Source organism: Branchiostoma belcheri, unplaced genomic scaffold, assembly GCF_001625305.1.
Source record: "Branchiostoma belcheri isolate BF01 breed outbred unplaced genomic scaffold, Haploidv18h27 scaffold24, whole genome shotgun sequence".
NCBI lineage: Eukaryota > Metazoa > Chordata > Leptocardii > Amphioxiformes > Branchiostomatidae > Branchiostoma > Branchiostoma belcheri.
Window position 1 is genome coordinate 3,261,090 of NW_017803843.1, and position 15,000 is coordinate 3,276,089.

General features: G+C 46.1%; 1 protein-coding gene across 1 annotated transcript in view; it reads left to right on the forward strand.

The window, feature by feature from the left end:
• The window catches only part of LOC109471169 (calsequestrin-1-like), a gene marked incomplete at its 3' end in the record, with an annotated part of 23,836 nt that overhangs the window by 6,556 nt on the left and 2,280 nt on the right, over positions 1 to 15,000 (forward strand). Inside the window, exons 2-11 of the mRNA XM_019770454.1 lie at positions 8,511 to 8,595; positions 9,032 to 9,132; positions 9,273 to 9,387; positions 9,572 to 9,642; positions 11,514 to 11,656; positions 12,174 to 12,219; positions 12,644 to 12,698; positions 12,844 to 12,941; positions 13,074 to 13,148; positions 13,393 to 13,519. Of these exons, the coding sequence (XP_019626013.1) occupies positions 8,511 to 8,595; positions 9,032 to 9,132; positions 9,273 to 9,387; positions 9,572 to 9,642; positions 11,514 to 11,656; positions 12,174 to 12,219; positions 12,644 to 12,698; positions 12,844 to 12,941; positions 13,074 to 13,148; positions 13,393 to 13,519 (916 nt within the window). The remainder of the gene's footprint in view (positions 1 to 8,510; positions 8,596 to 9,031; positions 9,133 to 9,272; positions 9,388 to 9,571; positions 9,643 to 11,513; positions 11,657 to 12,173; positions 12,220 to 12,643; positions 12,699 to 12,843; positions 12,942 to 13,073; positions 13,149 to 13,392; positions 13,520 to 15,000) is intronic.

A 15,000-nucleotide genomic window follows, 5' to 3' on the forward strand; every position in this document is an offset into this window, starting at 1 on the left:
TGTGAGTTTGGTCCCCCTAGCAGCTTGTTCTGGAACTGCAGGGCACTTTCTGGCGAAATGTTTAAAAGCCAATAAGTCCAGATAGGAACAACATATTTTCATCATTTTTGGTGTGTAGGTAGCTGAGAGAGAGATGTACATAATTAAATGCAAATTATGCAAATGAGGACTTTATTTGCATAATTAATGAGGGAATTCTATAATTACAGTGTTTTACATTATACTACTTTCATACATGTAATGTATGTAACCTATGGCAGGCGGAACATCAACAGTTACTAATTATGCAAATGATGACCTAATTTGCATAATTAATGCGAAAAGTATATGATTTCTTAATGGTGAATGATGGGAATGTCATACTTGGGACATCTATAAGTTAATCAAAAGTTAACATACATCACGATGCATATATCATGTTAATGCAGAGGTCATTTGCATAATTAAAAAAGAAAGTTACAATTACATATCAAGTCCATATTTCATGGAGGTATGAGATCTCGGAACTCTTGTTGGTATTTGTATTTTGTATTTGTATTTACTGTGGGAATGACGCATTACTTGGGTCAGCACAGGCGGACTCAGTTGGTATCGGCTGACCCACAAAAAAGTACAGACGCACGAGTAATAGAAAAGAATCAACAATATATCCGAAGAGAGGAAAGCTGGGAACGTTGCCGTGACCCGGCGTGTTGGACTGGCAGTCCCGCCACTTTAAGCAATGTAAACCCGAGTCCCGGGGTAACAGCCGGGCCTAATGCGGCAGACTCTGCATTTGCGGAGCTAAGAAATCAAATTTGCCCCGTAATTCGAAAATCGATGCCGCTGCCAGCCTCCGAGGGTCGATGAAATTACAGACATTGAAAGCACAAAGTTTCCGCCGTTCTCCATTTTCTGGTGCAGCTATTGTGAGTTAAATCAGGAGAGGAGGAGGTGCTGTGCCAAAAGACTCTTTTGTGAGTAGAAATCCAATCCCATTTACAGCCCAGGCACCTTGCGGAATACGCGGATGGAGTCACGGCGTACATATAAATACTCCGCTATTATCGCGGCGCCGCCATGAAACACAACTCCTTAATGCAATCTCTGGATATACAGGGGATATCGAGCAGCGTTTCCTCCCAGGACCCGGGTGTCGGGAGGTGCGGCAAGGCGGGGACGGGAGAGTTGTTGTTGTGTGAAGGTTACGGAAGGAAATCATCCCCAGTCGGAATGCCCACCTCCCTCCCTCGGCTCGTCCTTGCCCGGCCCGTCTAGAGGGCAAAGCCGCAAAACTGGGTACAAGTCGTAGACCACCGATCCTACGTTGTCAAGGGCACTAGTTTCTCAACAGGACCCTCGGTGGGCGGTTTGACATGGAAGATGTTTACCTCCGTGAACGGAGGTATTGCTTACTGTGTTTGTTTGCTTGTGTGTCCGTAATTATTTGAGTACTATAGAGACACAGTGACGAGCGAAATGGTATTACGATAGAGGGTCATAAAGGTCCAATCGGAGGTCAAAATGGCGTTTTGATATTGCAGAAGCTTGTTTGCTTGTTTTCTGGTTGCCCCGGTTCTCTGGTGGTAACTGTTGCGGAAAGCCGGAACCACCAGAAGACTAGTCAAAACAGTATCGAGAAAACAGCACACAACCAGAAAAAGACGTGGCAACGCCGTCCTAGAAGCCTGCCGTAGAGGCCTGGCAGGAGATTATGGGCATTTGAGTATTCATCGGAGCACAAAAAAGAGGAGCGGAGCAATTTTCTCTCAACAAACCCAAGTTTCTACAGATCTGGCACTCTGAACTGACTGACTATAAGATTAATAACGCACGGACCGACGTCTATGTTATATTTCCCCGGCGGCCATGGTTCAGTCAGAGGGGAGGGCGCTGACAACTGATTATAACATTACCAGGAGGGGCAGAAATCTAGATGTAATATTTGTTCTATCAACCGACTAAAGTCCTATTTCCCAAAGGCCACGCCGATATTATACACAGTCAGGTAACGATGTGATTTAACAATATAGGATTCAGGGAGGGAACCTTTTGTTAGCAATCTGCTTTGATCGAGGAGACCAAAACTTTGACTTTTTGTGTCACCAAATTTAATCTACACCACTGTGAGTTTAAAACATTGTAATGTTTGCATTTTTGTAAATCTCAGTGGGGAACGTTTTTCTAATATCCGGTAAAACAACGCTTTCAGGGAAGCCCAGAAGTACCCATCTCTCTTCTTTTGCGCCACCAAAGAATACCATATTAGTGCTCGTTTTGAGCCCAGGGGTAGAGCTCGGGTAATCAGTAGCTAACAGAGTCTGCCAGGGTTCTTGACAAGCAGTTCTTAATGACACTTCGCGCGTCGTGGCGGCGAGAGATAAGGGCCCAGTGCCCTGAGATGACGACTTTGCCACGGGGAAGTTTTGTCTTAGCTGAATTGATGGTTTGTGGGAGTGAAGATTCCTGAACTTGGAATAATCGGCGCCACACATTTCCAACGTTATTGTTATTCAACGTCCCATGCCTGGCGGTAACCGAGACTTATCCACTTGGTTCAACAAAAACGCTTAGTTACGCACGCCTCATTAGAACCGCTTGCTACAGGATCAAAGCGGCGAGCGGCCTACTTCATAACTGTGCGATTATGCGAAAAACTTAGCGTTGGCGACTCCCCTTTCCCACTTGGTTTCTAAAGAAATTTCACTCTTAATGTTCCGAACATCTCTTGACTATGACTTAACCTATTACCCGCCATGTTGGTGGGTTAAAGACGCATGTTACGTCTTTGGATTTCCATTGATCTCAAGTTTCTTTCATTTTATTACATTTTACTTAAAAAGTATTTGTCTATGAGTAATTCCTCTCTTAAAATCATTGCGCGCTCTCATGGCGGCGTCGATTTTATGCGTTATGACGTCACACGCAAAATCATCTAAATATAACCTACCCCCCCACACCTACCCCAGTACCAGTATCCAGGACGGGACCGGACTGAGTATGACATATCGGCAGGTGTACAAGCACGTGATGTACATAACGTCTTGGGACATGAAATCAGACTGATGCAAGTCTAATGCAGATTGAGGCATTATTAAGCAAAAGTCGTTTTAATGAAGAAAAATCGACCCCATTGGACGTGTAGCGGTGATTTGTACCTTTGTCGAGGAAGTCAGACCTAAAACGCGTTTTGCCTTCGAGAAAGAATTGACGACATTACTGGTTTGATTGGTTGCTGCACACGGACATGGTATATCACTGCTATTCATTTTGGCGCATCAGCTCTACAAGTACGATGGAATTCAAGCAATAAATGACGACGTACACCAGCTCAGCCAAAGTTGTGTTGCTGCAGCAGCGAAGGGACTGTGACTGCGGTCTAGCAAAGTTAACTCAGTTTTTGACAAATCCCCTTCATCATCTTCATGCAAAAAGAGATTAATAACAAAGATTCTTTCAACTCCCAGCATAAAAGTATCTTCAAGAGTGGCTGTTTAGTACGATTCCACCCTTGTGAACACCGTGGCTGTCAGTTTACACTAGCTAATTATAGGAACATTATATAATCCATTCTCCCGCATACCAGCCCTGCTGATGATGTCATACCAACAATGACAACAGGAGATGCTCCGAACGTCGTGAATATGCAGCCTCCGCCGCGGGTGCTCCTCGCGGATGAAAGTTTGTGCTGCGGAATATGTGATGATATCTTTAACTGATTCCCGCAGCCATGCGTGTCCAACTCATCCTCCTGATTAAGCCCGCTCGCTCGGCGCGCGCTCGGGCGGGAGTTCGTCACACATCGCCGAGTGTTATTCACAAACACGAGCGAGTCAAGCGGCATGCAGTACCGGGTAGTCCATGATAAACACTTAAACACATTTGTTTCTGCTGATAACGTTCAGTTTTTAGTGCTGAGAGGAACATCGGGACACGAGTATTAATCATGGCAAAATGCCAACCGAAGCCTGCTATGAAGAACGTAACTCACAAAGCAACTTTATTTCACGCTCAGCAAATCGTTTTATTGGTGAAGACCAGCGTTCCTCCGCCATTCCCTACTACAGCTCACCGCACGAGCTGGATACATCAGCTCAGTTGTTGTGGTGAGTCAGACGAGCCTCACTTTTAGCCCAGTCTCGGCAAAATGACGGATTCTTCTAGTTTACATATGAAGGAGTTTGAAGATGTTAGCTCCATGTCCACGCGGCTTCTAAAGACTCCAGTCTGATCGTTTTCTTGGCACCAGTCCTACGCTCCTCCACTTCTTCTGACTCATCGCAGAGGTTATTCCGAGTTGTTGTGCGGAGCCTTGGCTCACGATCAGCACACGGCACACGTTAGGAACGACCTCATCAACCTTCACAACTGAAGGGCTTCCATTAGGAAAATTGGCTTCTCCTGATTAGCGGGGAAACTCTGCGGGTCACCTTAATTAGAACACCCTGGCGTGGAAATTGGGCGGTGATGGTAACGCAAATCAGACGTGGGATGTAAAACAAAAACGTTTTTCAATCCATCCTTTCTTACACAGTGTAGAACTTTGGCAAATTTTACGACCCGGTACGTAATGCAATGTCTGTTCCAGCATAATCCCTAAGCAGATGTTTTGAGGTAGACTTATTTGCTTTTACAAAAACGGGCAGCCACAAAAACCTCCAATTTTTTCGCCAAACATCTTCTAGGAGATTATTACAGCGGTCCCACAGGGTTCCAGTGTCGGAACCGTCCCAATGTTGGAACCGTCCCCATGTCGGAACCGCTCCGGTCCGGTGTAGCGGGACAAGGAGCGTTATTACATCTAACCCACGTCACCCTGTGGGCACTGACTGTTATTGCAAGTTCAGTAAATCCTGTCCTGTGAGTTGTGCCTGAGGCTGCGACAGACAACATTGGACGCCCATCGATCTGTTATCCTGCTCTTTGTCGCCTCTATATCTCTGCGTAGATATTAAAATCTAACTTTACACTGAGGGGGAGGAGATGCTGGCATCCAAGGACAGTTCGATGCCATGCGAGGATTCTTTATTTCCCTGGATACCTTCCACTGAGGCGAATGTTCAAGCAGATCCCGGGACTGAACAGAACATTCGCCGAATGTTAAACTTGTAGCTGTGGTATTTTTACCGATCGACCAAATTTTACAGATCGACTTGTCATGGTGCATTGTCAAAAAGGACCACTAACCCTACCTCTAGTACCCTACCTCCCCGTGCTTGCAGACGGCAAACCAATTGCTCTTGCCCGTCACACCAAGCTTTTCGACCTTTAGGAGATGGAAAGTTGCTAGATTCTAGTCGCCTGAAGAATTCCATTTTCATATTTCGTCTCCCAATTTTGCTTTTGCACAATATATCACCTGTCGCACGAACAAAGAGGCCGACGCGAAGGCGCAGAACCCGGTACGCGCTTTCATGAAGATCTCAAAGCCGAGGATATCGGGTTTATCATCGTCCTCCAGCGCCCGGATTACTGAAAAGATACGCGTACGCTGTACCTGAAAGAGCGGGTTGCCTTTTGTTGGCGACGGTTTACTGTTAAGACCTAAGAGGGTGTTGGATGAAAATCGCTTACTGTGTCACTCCACAACAAAGGATGTAATTAAAGCATTGAATGCGGGTACAGATCAAGTGTAACATCGTCAGGCGCCGGCGTCAGGCAGGCCCATAATTCACGCGTATCGTAATGGCCGGCGTGAACGGGCGCATGTATTATACCAGCTGCGAGGCGCCTCGGGGGTCAGAACGGGCCCGCGCGGACCGGTTAGACGAATGGAAACGTCGATACGTCATCGTTTCCGGGAATCTGTGGGTCGGGGAGATGGATGGTTTGCGGCTGCGCGAGAATTAACGGGAACTGATCCTTGTCGCTGTTCGGGTTGATGGTTTGTCTGACAGATGGGAAAGGGTACCGGGATTAGGACTATTCTCCAGGAGAATACCATCTACGATAATGTCCGGGAATTTAGATACCATTCCAGGAGAGCGTATGTACTGACAAATGTCCGGGAAGTTGGAAAGTGTACTAAGAGAATTTGTAACGCTTTTCACCATGTGTTTTCTTGTGGTAATACCTTGAAAAGGTGATTTATTTTATCACTCCTCCGTATATGTAACAACCAATTTGGATTAACAAAAAAAATCTTGTCAACCGAGTAACGTAACATCCGAAGTCATCTTTGTTGCTATGAAAAGAAGCGATTCGTGTTAAGCCAGCGGAGTGCTGTATTCCATCACCAATCACAGTCGCTAATCAGAACTTATTCTGGTACATTTTCCCACAGTGATGTAACATCTCCCACTAGACTTCGTGTTGGTACACAAAACATTCCGTATTCCCCAGAAATGCCGGGAACGTGCAGGCAACCTTGGGCTTCGTGTCGTGCTGAAAGCTACACGGTGTTCTGGCAGTTTGCCTAGTGCGATGTTCAGGCGCTGCCCGCGTGTGGAAGGATACAGGCTGCCGCTCGTCTACACCAAGTTTTATCACGAAAAGCCACGGTTTGGTGAACAGGATAACATGGGGAGGGTACTAATGTAGAGACCCTTATGCAGAGGTGGTCACTAATACAGGTTTAACTGTACATTGAAACGCCTGCCGCAAAGGTTGCTTGAAAGGCTAAAAGGAGCAACTACATTGTACATCCTATATCACTTACAATTGCGCCCTGTTACTGACTACCCAAATCCAGACGTTTGACACTGATTGGCAGTGAGAACCTTCCCGCCCCTGTGAGCGGTATAACAACATCACGGCCCGCACCAACCTGTCACGAACCAGACATAGAGATGCGGGCCTATACAACAACCATTCCGTCATGGCGCCATCAGCCAATACCGTCTCTAATAAGGTCGTACGATATTCCAAACGAAACTGCAGCTGCCAGCAAAAAAGTTTCAGCAAAGCAGTCCGAAAAGGTTGACGATGTTTTACTGAAAAAGAATTCGTTCCAGCTCCCAATTACTTATCGCCGTCTATTGACAAGTTGGCGAGCAAATGCTGACCGACCATTAAAGGTAAATCTGTCGGCCAGCGGAAACTCGATACGCAATAAGGTTCTCCTGTGTCCGCGGCCATCGGAGCCAAGTTCCCCGTGTCTCCTGGCCAAAGCCTTACACAATCGTCCATCAACAAAGCCTTTATTGAACGGCGCGGTGCGAGAGTCAATGTTAACGAGGTCTAAATGAGATTTTTGTCGGTCGGCTTCGTGCAAGCGCTCCCCCCGGAGACGCAGCGCTGTTGATCTCGGTGCAAACGACCACGTTACTGATCGATCCCGGCTATAGAAACCCGCTCGAACGGGAAACTGTGTGATGAGGTACCGCGTGCCGCTGGGACTACAAACGCCCCTGATTTCAGATAACTGACCTCCGCCATCAACACTGCCGTACATCGCGCCGGGCCCGCCCAGTGTAGGGATGTCACCGCCGTCAGGACGAGTTGGGCGCTGCACGGCTATAAATGTTTCTATCAAACACTGTTCAATTGGCACCTTGTACTGCAAACAACCTGGCAACTAACCCCATCTGGTCTTTCTGAGGAACATATCTCAACATTTGGTAAAACTCACATCCTCGGCAAAGGCACAGGTCACATCTGCATGTCCAATGGGATCGATTTTTTCTTCATTAAAGACGAGGCCGCGTTTCTCGCCTAATAATGTCTTCAATCTACAAAGGCGTCTATGAAGCGTCGTGTTTGTAAATTTGGGTTGAGCGCTGAACCACTTTCCCTGCTCCTTGATCATTTCGCTCTGCTCTCTTCGGGAACAGATCTTTAATCGGGTACAGAAATCTCAACATGTAAATCCAACCTAACTATAGTATGCAAAAATACGTCCCATCACTGATGACGTGAACGTGTGTAAGGAAAATAGAACGTCTTAGATGTTACTTCTCCCGGTCCATATCAAGTGCAGGAGGCCCATTCTTAAGTTGGCACGAACATTTAGCCAGGTAACAAGTAGTGTATGAAGACGTCTTCAGGGCCTGGTTGTTTACCGGTGACGAACGTCCCCGGAATAAAACCCCTCCGTCACGTCAGTTTTCCCGCGAAGCGAAGATCACTCATCACTTAACATGGGAGTGATGACATGTGATATCCCATCTATCGATCCGTTCTGTACGGTTAAACGTGATGACTCCGGTTTCGGCAGTTCCGGGCATAATTCTGACACACACTGTTAACGTGCGTAACGTTCACCACCTGCAGACTTGTATGATGGAATTTTTACTGCTGAACGGTTCAGAACGTGAAGTGCCTAACATTTCCAGTATAACTGCTAAGGAAATTGGGTTTCCAAGTGCGAATATATAATATTGTCTGTAGGTTGCAAATAGTGGGTACTGCTAAATTATAACGTCCAACCGTTTCTTGAAATAACAAAAATGCATCAATTTTATCGTCAAACAATGATGCGGTAATTATACAATTGCTACTGTCTGGTATTTCTACATTTATGTCTCTAAACATGCTTGCATTAATATTTTAGGTCAATATTAATGCTTCTTCTATTTCTGCCTCTCTGAAAGGTCACATGTCAAGTCTTGGAAGACAGGGACGTCGAATGTGGAGAAATCGACTTGGAATCGGACGCAAAATTAGCAAAACAAGAAGGTAAGTCCAGCGCTCTCTCCATCTTACTTTCATTGTTCATACTTAAAACCAAAAAAAATCAAATCTATTCTATGTTGCAAAAACGTATAGTCGTAAAGTTTTGTTGTGTATTTGTCATATCTACCTGCGTTGATCACGTTAACCATGCCAGACATGGCATCTCTGACACGAGCTGCTGACAGTCCAGCCCCAGTGGGTTATCTTTACTCCGCACATTGCACGGGTGCTCCACCTGACCGCTGCATGGGCGGCTTGGCGTGACGGTGTGAGCGTCAGGGTCAGGTCTGGTACGCCGGTTTACAGATCGGTGGTCTAACTGGGGGCGATACTGACACATCGGGGGAAGCGATAGGAGAGGCCGCCGCCAAGTTCAAGTGTTTTATGCAATGTTAAAAACAACTTGTCATCCTGTGATTTTTCTTCTCTCCCCTGCCAGGCGTTGATGAGCACGGAACGATACTTGTTTACAAGGATGACGAGGTTATCGAGTACCTGGGACACAGAGCGCCGGAAATCCTCATCAGCTTCGTGGTTGATGTAAGTTTGTTGGCATTATAATTATTTCTCTGAGTAGGTTTATGTTTCAAAGATTGGCAGATGGATTCGTAAAGTGAGGTGTTGTACCACTAGTGACGTGGAGGATAATGACGTTCTCTGGTTTGTCTTTATTTTTGCAGCTCTTCGAAGATGCTCATGTCGACATCATCAAGGGCAAGGCTGGGAAGGAAGACTTCGACGATGATGATGACGAAATCAGAGTTGTCGGCTGGTTCGAGGACAAAAGCAGCAAACGTGAGTCCGCCATCGTTTGCAAGAGATAGCTGTCTGTGTTTCAACACGTTCTTGGGCGGACTTAGACCGTACTTCGAGTTATGACCCTTTTTTCATCGATGATAGTTACTAGTTAGGCTTATTCCTCATGCGAATTTTTATACCACGGTACGGTGGAATAATTTCACTGTTGTTTGCCTTGCAGACTTCAAGGAATTTGAAGACGCCGCTAACCACTTCCCGACTGTCGAGTTCTTCGCGACCTTCGACCCTAAGGTAGGATAAAACGTCACTGATGATATTCTAATATGATTGTGCTTTCTACCAACGGAAGACACGGTACAATAGCATGGCAATGCTACAGGGTACATGTTGGCGCGTGTCCTAAATGGTTGATTTGTATTTGTATAAATATCATAAATACAAACATAAATTTACCTGGTAACCTATAGGTTTAACCCCTCAGCATGTCCGCCAATACTTACACGTCATAGGCACGTGAGTACGAACACTCTATTCCGGGAGCCCTGTAACCCGATACAGCATTCTTTAGGACTGGTGCCGACTAAACACCATATATGGTGGGGCCCTCAGAGTCATATACACGTATGGACTTTCCCACGGCTATAATCAAATTATATAGGTGCAATATCTAACTAAAATACTGTGTACAAGAAATATTGATACTAGGTTATTTCAAACCGACCATTGGGCAGACCTTCAGCATTCGTCAGACGTACCGTGACATGGACGCTATCTCCACAGATTTATTCTAACCTTGTGCTGTAGAATGCCAGGCGTTCCATCATCTAGCCTTGTAAGCATGGGGCACGGGCGGCAGCAATCCATCCTGCCGCCCGGGGTCACGCCCGGTCACGGTCTCCGGGAGGCCCGGGGTGGGGCACCGTGGCGGGACCTGGCGTCTTCACCTACCGTACAGAGAACACGGACACACAGCAGATAATTGCAGTTGATTTTTTGTTTTAGGTCAGATAACTCCAAGAAAAGGTTATTAGATCGGAGACATCCACTCCCTCCGCTCCCTGTCCCAACTCTACTGAACTCAAATACCCACGGACACACAAGCCAACACACATACACGCACACACACACACACACACACACACACACACACACACACACACACACACACACACACACACACACACACACACACACACACACACACACACACACACACACACACACTCCTAAAAAGTACCTCCAGGAGGCAAAAATCAGAATTTAAACGACAGCTGCACTGGCCGTATTAGCCGTGCCAAGCATGTCTGCTGCGAATCCAGTGTGGTTATATGATGGCTCGCAGCCTGACGGTGCTGTGGCCCGCCTTGGACACATACAGCAACCTAGTGGATGTCATCTTACATGTTACATGAGGCTATCATATTACACGTTAAGCCGGGAGGGTATAATATTACACGTTAACTCAGGAGGGTATCATATTATGATACCCTCCTGAGTTAACGTGTATCACATGAGGCATTCAGACTGATAATCTGGGAACCTCAATAGTGAGCTTAACACTAAACCCTCCTATGAATAGGAGTTCAGAAGGCCGGTGGAAACTTGAACATTTGTGAGTCCTGGTGAGAAGGTTCGCCCCGCGGTGGTATGTACAATTATCCAGCGCCTGTTTCCGCCTCGTTACCTCTGCGGAGTTCGCGCCGGGAAGGCGGCGATGTTCGTGGGTTTGAATATGCAGTAAAACGATTTCAGCGCCCAGCCGGCATGGTATGTCTTCTATTCTGTTGACATTGCTCACCGGCACGGTTTCAACTTGACCTTGAAGAATTGTGGAGAAGGACAATGGTGGAGGGAAGGCGCGTAGACGCGACTCGTGGATTGGACATCGAGCAACTAATTACTTAACAGCGTAACATTATTGTAGACTCGGTTATACGTCCCTAAATCCACATCCAAAAGTCAGATTTTATCTTCTATGTACTCTGTACCGAAGGCGAACACATTACTCCCTACACACATATGTACATAGGCGAGTTTACCAGATGTCTGCAGCAGCCAGGAACACTGTTATCTGTTGCCGCAGGGTTACACTGTGGTAGCAGTGCTGTCCCAAACTTTTGGTCTGTGTTCCTGTACTGACTCTGCGCTGATTTGCCTTGCAGCTTGCCAAGCAGCTGAAGCTGAAGGACCTGAACGACATCCTGATCTACAGGCCGTTCGAGAAGGAGCCGGTGGAGATCGAGGACGACGACCCGCACGGGCTGGAGGAGCACGAGATCGAGGAGTTCATCGAGGCCAACATGGAGTATGTCTGCTCGTTTGTATCACATGGTAGATAGACGAACTTCTTTGTTGCACAAAGCCGGCACTATTTTGTGTCATGACACACCACAGTCTACACCATCTCTTAAACGTAAGTGGTGTGGTCTTTTATTTGCTCGAGGCGTGACTCTCCAAAAATCAAACAAGTCAGACCAGAAACTTAAAAAAAAAAACAGTATTGGTTTTCATTTTGGCCCATCCAGTGTTGTGTACATCTATTATATTTATGGCAAGTTTCGATATAACACGAAATCCAAAAGCCGTTTGGCACGGTTTGCCCGCTTTCATATAATCCTCTTACACAGGTCTTAAAAGTGTGAGCTTACACATCAGTGATACTGTGCCATTTAGTATGCTTCGACGCCCCTGCAAGTTGCTTTTACGTAAATGCGTCTGTATCCTAATGCTTCTTCTTATACCGAAATAAACGGAAACCGTATAATCTACCAGTGCGGCACGATGGAAACTTCCTCTCTAACTCCATGTCTCACATTTTACAGGCCAATTATTGAGAAATTCACGCTGGAAGATCTCCATCGCGTCTGGGTAGGTACATACTCTTGCTTTTAGCGCGTCTGCGAACCTACTCATTACCCACTATGCAGTCGGGAACCATTCTAATTATGGTCAATCATCGCAATAAGCTAAACGTTCAGCCGGGTGTGTAAAAGCTTTCACGTTGCTGATTTGTATCTTAGCATGGGTGGAAATCGATAACGGACGTCCCATTAACCTTCTGAGATGGGACCTGAGACGTCCATGTTGGATTTTACGGCTGAAACAAGGCCATGAGGAGGGTGTAAGCCTGAGGCGCTGTGCAGACAGGTTGATGCTATCAGGTGCTGCCATCAATCTTCATCCCGTACGTTCACTCGTTGAGTGGCTTACGCGCTAATAACGTTAACGTTCGAGGGGAAATAAGACTTCATGGCGCAAATCAAATATTTCAATTAGAACTGTTCTATTTCAGGACGAGGACGAGGATGACCACATGATCGTGTTCTTCGCTGAGGAGGACGACAAAGGTGCAAAATTTATACACTTATTTAAATCTGGTAGAGATTAAGATGCTTTCTGAATAAACATATGCTGCACATTTTTTATATTGTTACGTTCGTTTTGTACTGTACAGTATTGATGCCTAACGGTTCCTCACATTCCTTACCACAGAGGGTAAGCAGTTCCTGAAGCTGATCGCGCAGCTCGCACGCAAGAACGCCGATGAGAACTTGGACTTCATCTGGATTGACCCTGACGAGGTCCCAACGGTGAGTTTGCTTATTTACAAGAAAACATTCACGTGCCGTCTTGGCGTCTCAAGGGTACTAACTGTGAGTACTGTTCAAACTTGTATGGAGTGCGGAAGTTGCTGTAGTACTGACGCATACATTCTTTTCCAGCTGGAGGACTACTTTGAGGAGGTCTTTGACATCGACCTGGATGATCCTCAGATCGGCGTGGTGGACCTGGATGATGTAAGTACTGAGTATTTACAGTAAATCAGTCTCTGGCATTTGTAAAACGAAAACTTCCAGGTGAGGTAAACAGGCCAGTCGCAAGATTTCAGATGTCACTGCATAATGTATAAAGATGACTCATTCAACATTATTGCTTTCATATGAATTGAGTGCAGATGCCTACCGACAGCCCATGATGTCTAAATGCATGTGAGGTGTATGGGGAGTTGTGAACAAGTTCATTCCCATGTCTACCCTTCAGAACGACAGCGTGTTCCTGGACCTGCCTGACGACGGTCTGCCGACCCTGGACGAGCTGCAGGCCTGGGTGGACGACATCCTGGACGGGGACATCGACTATGACGACGATGACGACGATGATGATGACGGTAAATTGTGTTTTCGTATAACGTAAATCTAGTTTGCTATTAGGGTACCGTTCGCCGTGCCTTTGTTTAAGAATACACATGTAATAGATGGTGAGAAACACTGAAATTCTTGGTATTTGTGTTCACCTGGTGATACCTTCGGAAGAAACTTGGTACATCAATGAAAAATCATGACATCACCATCGACACTGCTGGACAACACCAGACATTGAAACGTTCATGAATATTTAGAGTAGTTTGAGGAGACAGAGATTGACAATAGAAGGTGGTCAGACGCCAATATGTTCTTAAGGTATGCATAGATTGCGCTTGCTTTCCTGCTGTCCGTCAGGCACCTAAGTTGTTAAACTTTTCAAGCTCAACAGACCAACAGCAAGTGCTCGCCTGGCATTAACCTCACCATAGTTATTAGGCCATATTAGCCAGCTCAAGTTGATCGCTGCAGTTGCTTTAGTGCTTTATTTGGCATACAATTGGGTAGATGATGACGACGATGATGATGACGACGATGATGATGATGATGACGATGATGACGACGATGATGATGACGACGACGATGATGATGACGACGACGATGATGATGACGACGACGATGATGATGATGACGATGATGATGATGACGATGATGATGATGATGACGATGATGATGATGACGACGATGATGATGACGATGATGATGACGACGACGATGATGATGACGACGACGATGATGATGATGACGACGACGACGATGAAGATGACGACGATGATGATGATGATGACGACGACGACGATGATGATGGTGGTAGGTGATTGTAGATCAGGCAATATAAAAGCTTGGCTGGCATTTTAGCTGCTTCATCAACAGTTATATGCATAGCGATGTGTGGTCCTGCAAGATCGTGGTAAGTGAGTTGAATACCATCATAACCAACTTTTCCCTCCATCATCTAAAACCTTTCTTTAGATTTTCAGGGGTTTCACCGGTCTAACCACATGAAGAAGCTACCCAGATCCACATCCAGATGCTATTTCTAACTTCCATTCCATCTTCTAACATATCCCTTTGTTTGCATGCCTAAGGAAAACACCTTCAGGCCGGGGTAGGTGGAAATTTGTATACTTTGATACGAGATTCTACTTTATGTGATATCAATACACGTGCAGAATGCCATTGTAGAACCTAGCTAGCCAAGATGATTGCAGATTAAACGTTGGAGAATATGTTCTCAAAAACGTAAACGGGAAAGGTAGATTAAGAACACATGGAACTGTCGAATGTACGCCAGGCTCGATTTATGACCGGAAATGCGACCGGCTTTTGGATGCTAGCCTAGCCCCCACCAGGTCTTCCTAGGGGGTTATGGATAGTAAGATGTGCCAAAGATATACATGTAGGCCCAGGGTGGTGAGGAACGGACGGGTAACATTTCCTGTGCGGGAAAATGAACTCTAGGGTGGCAAAACTCGATCCCCTGGACAATTTACATTCAACTCCCTAC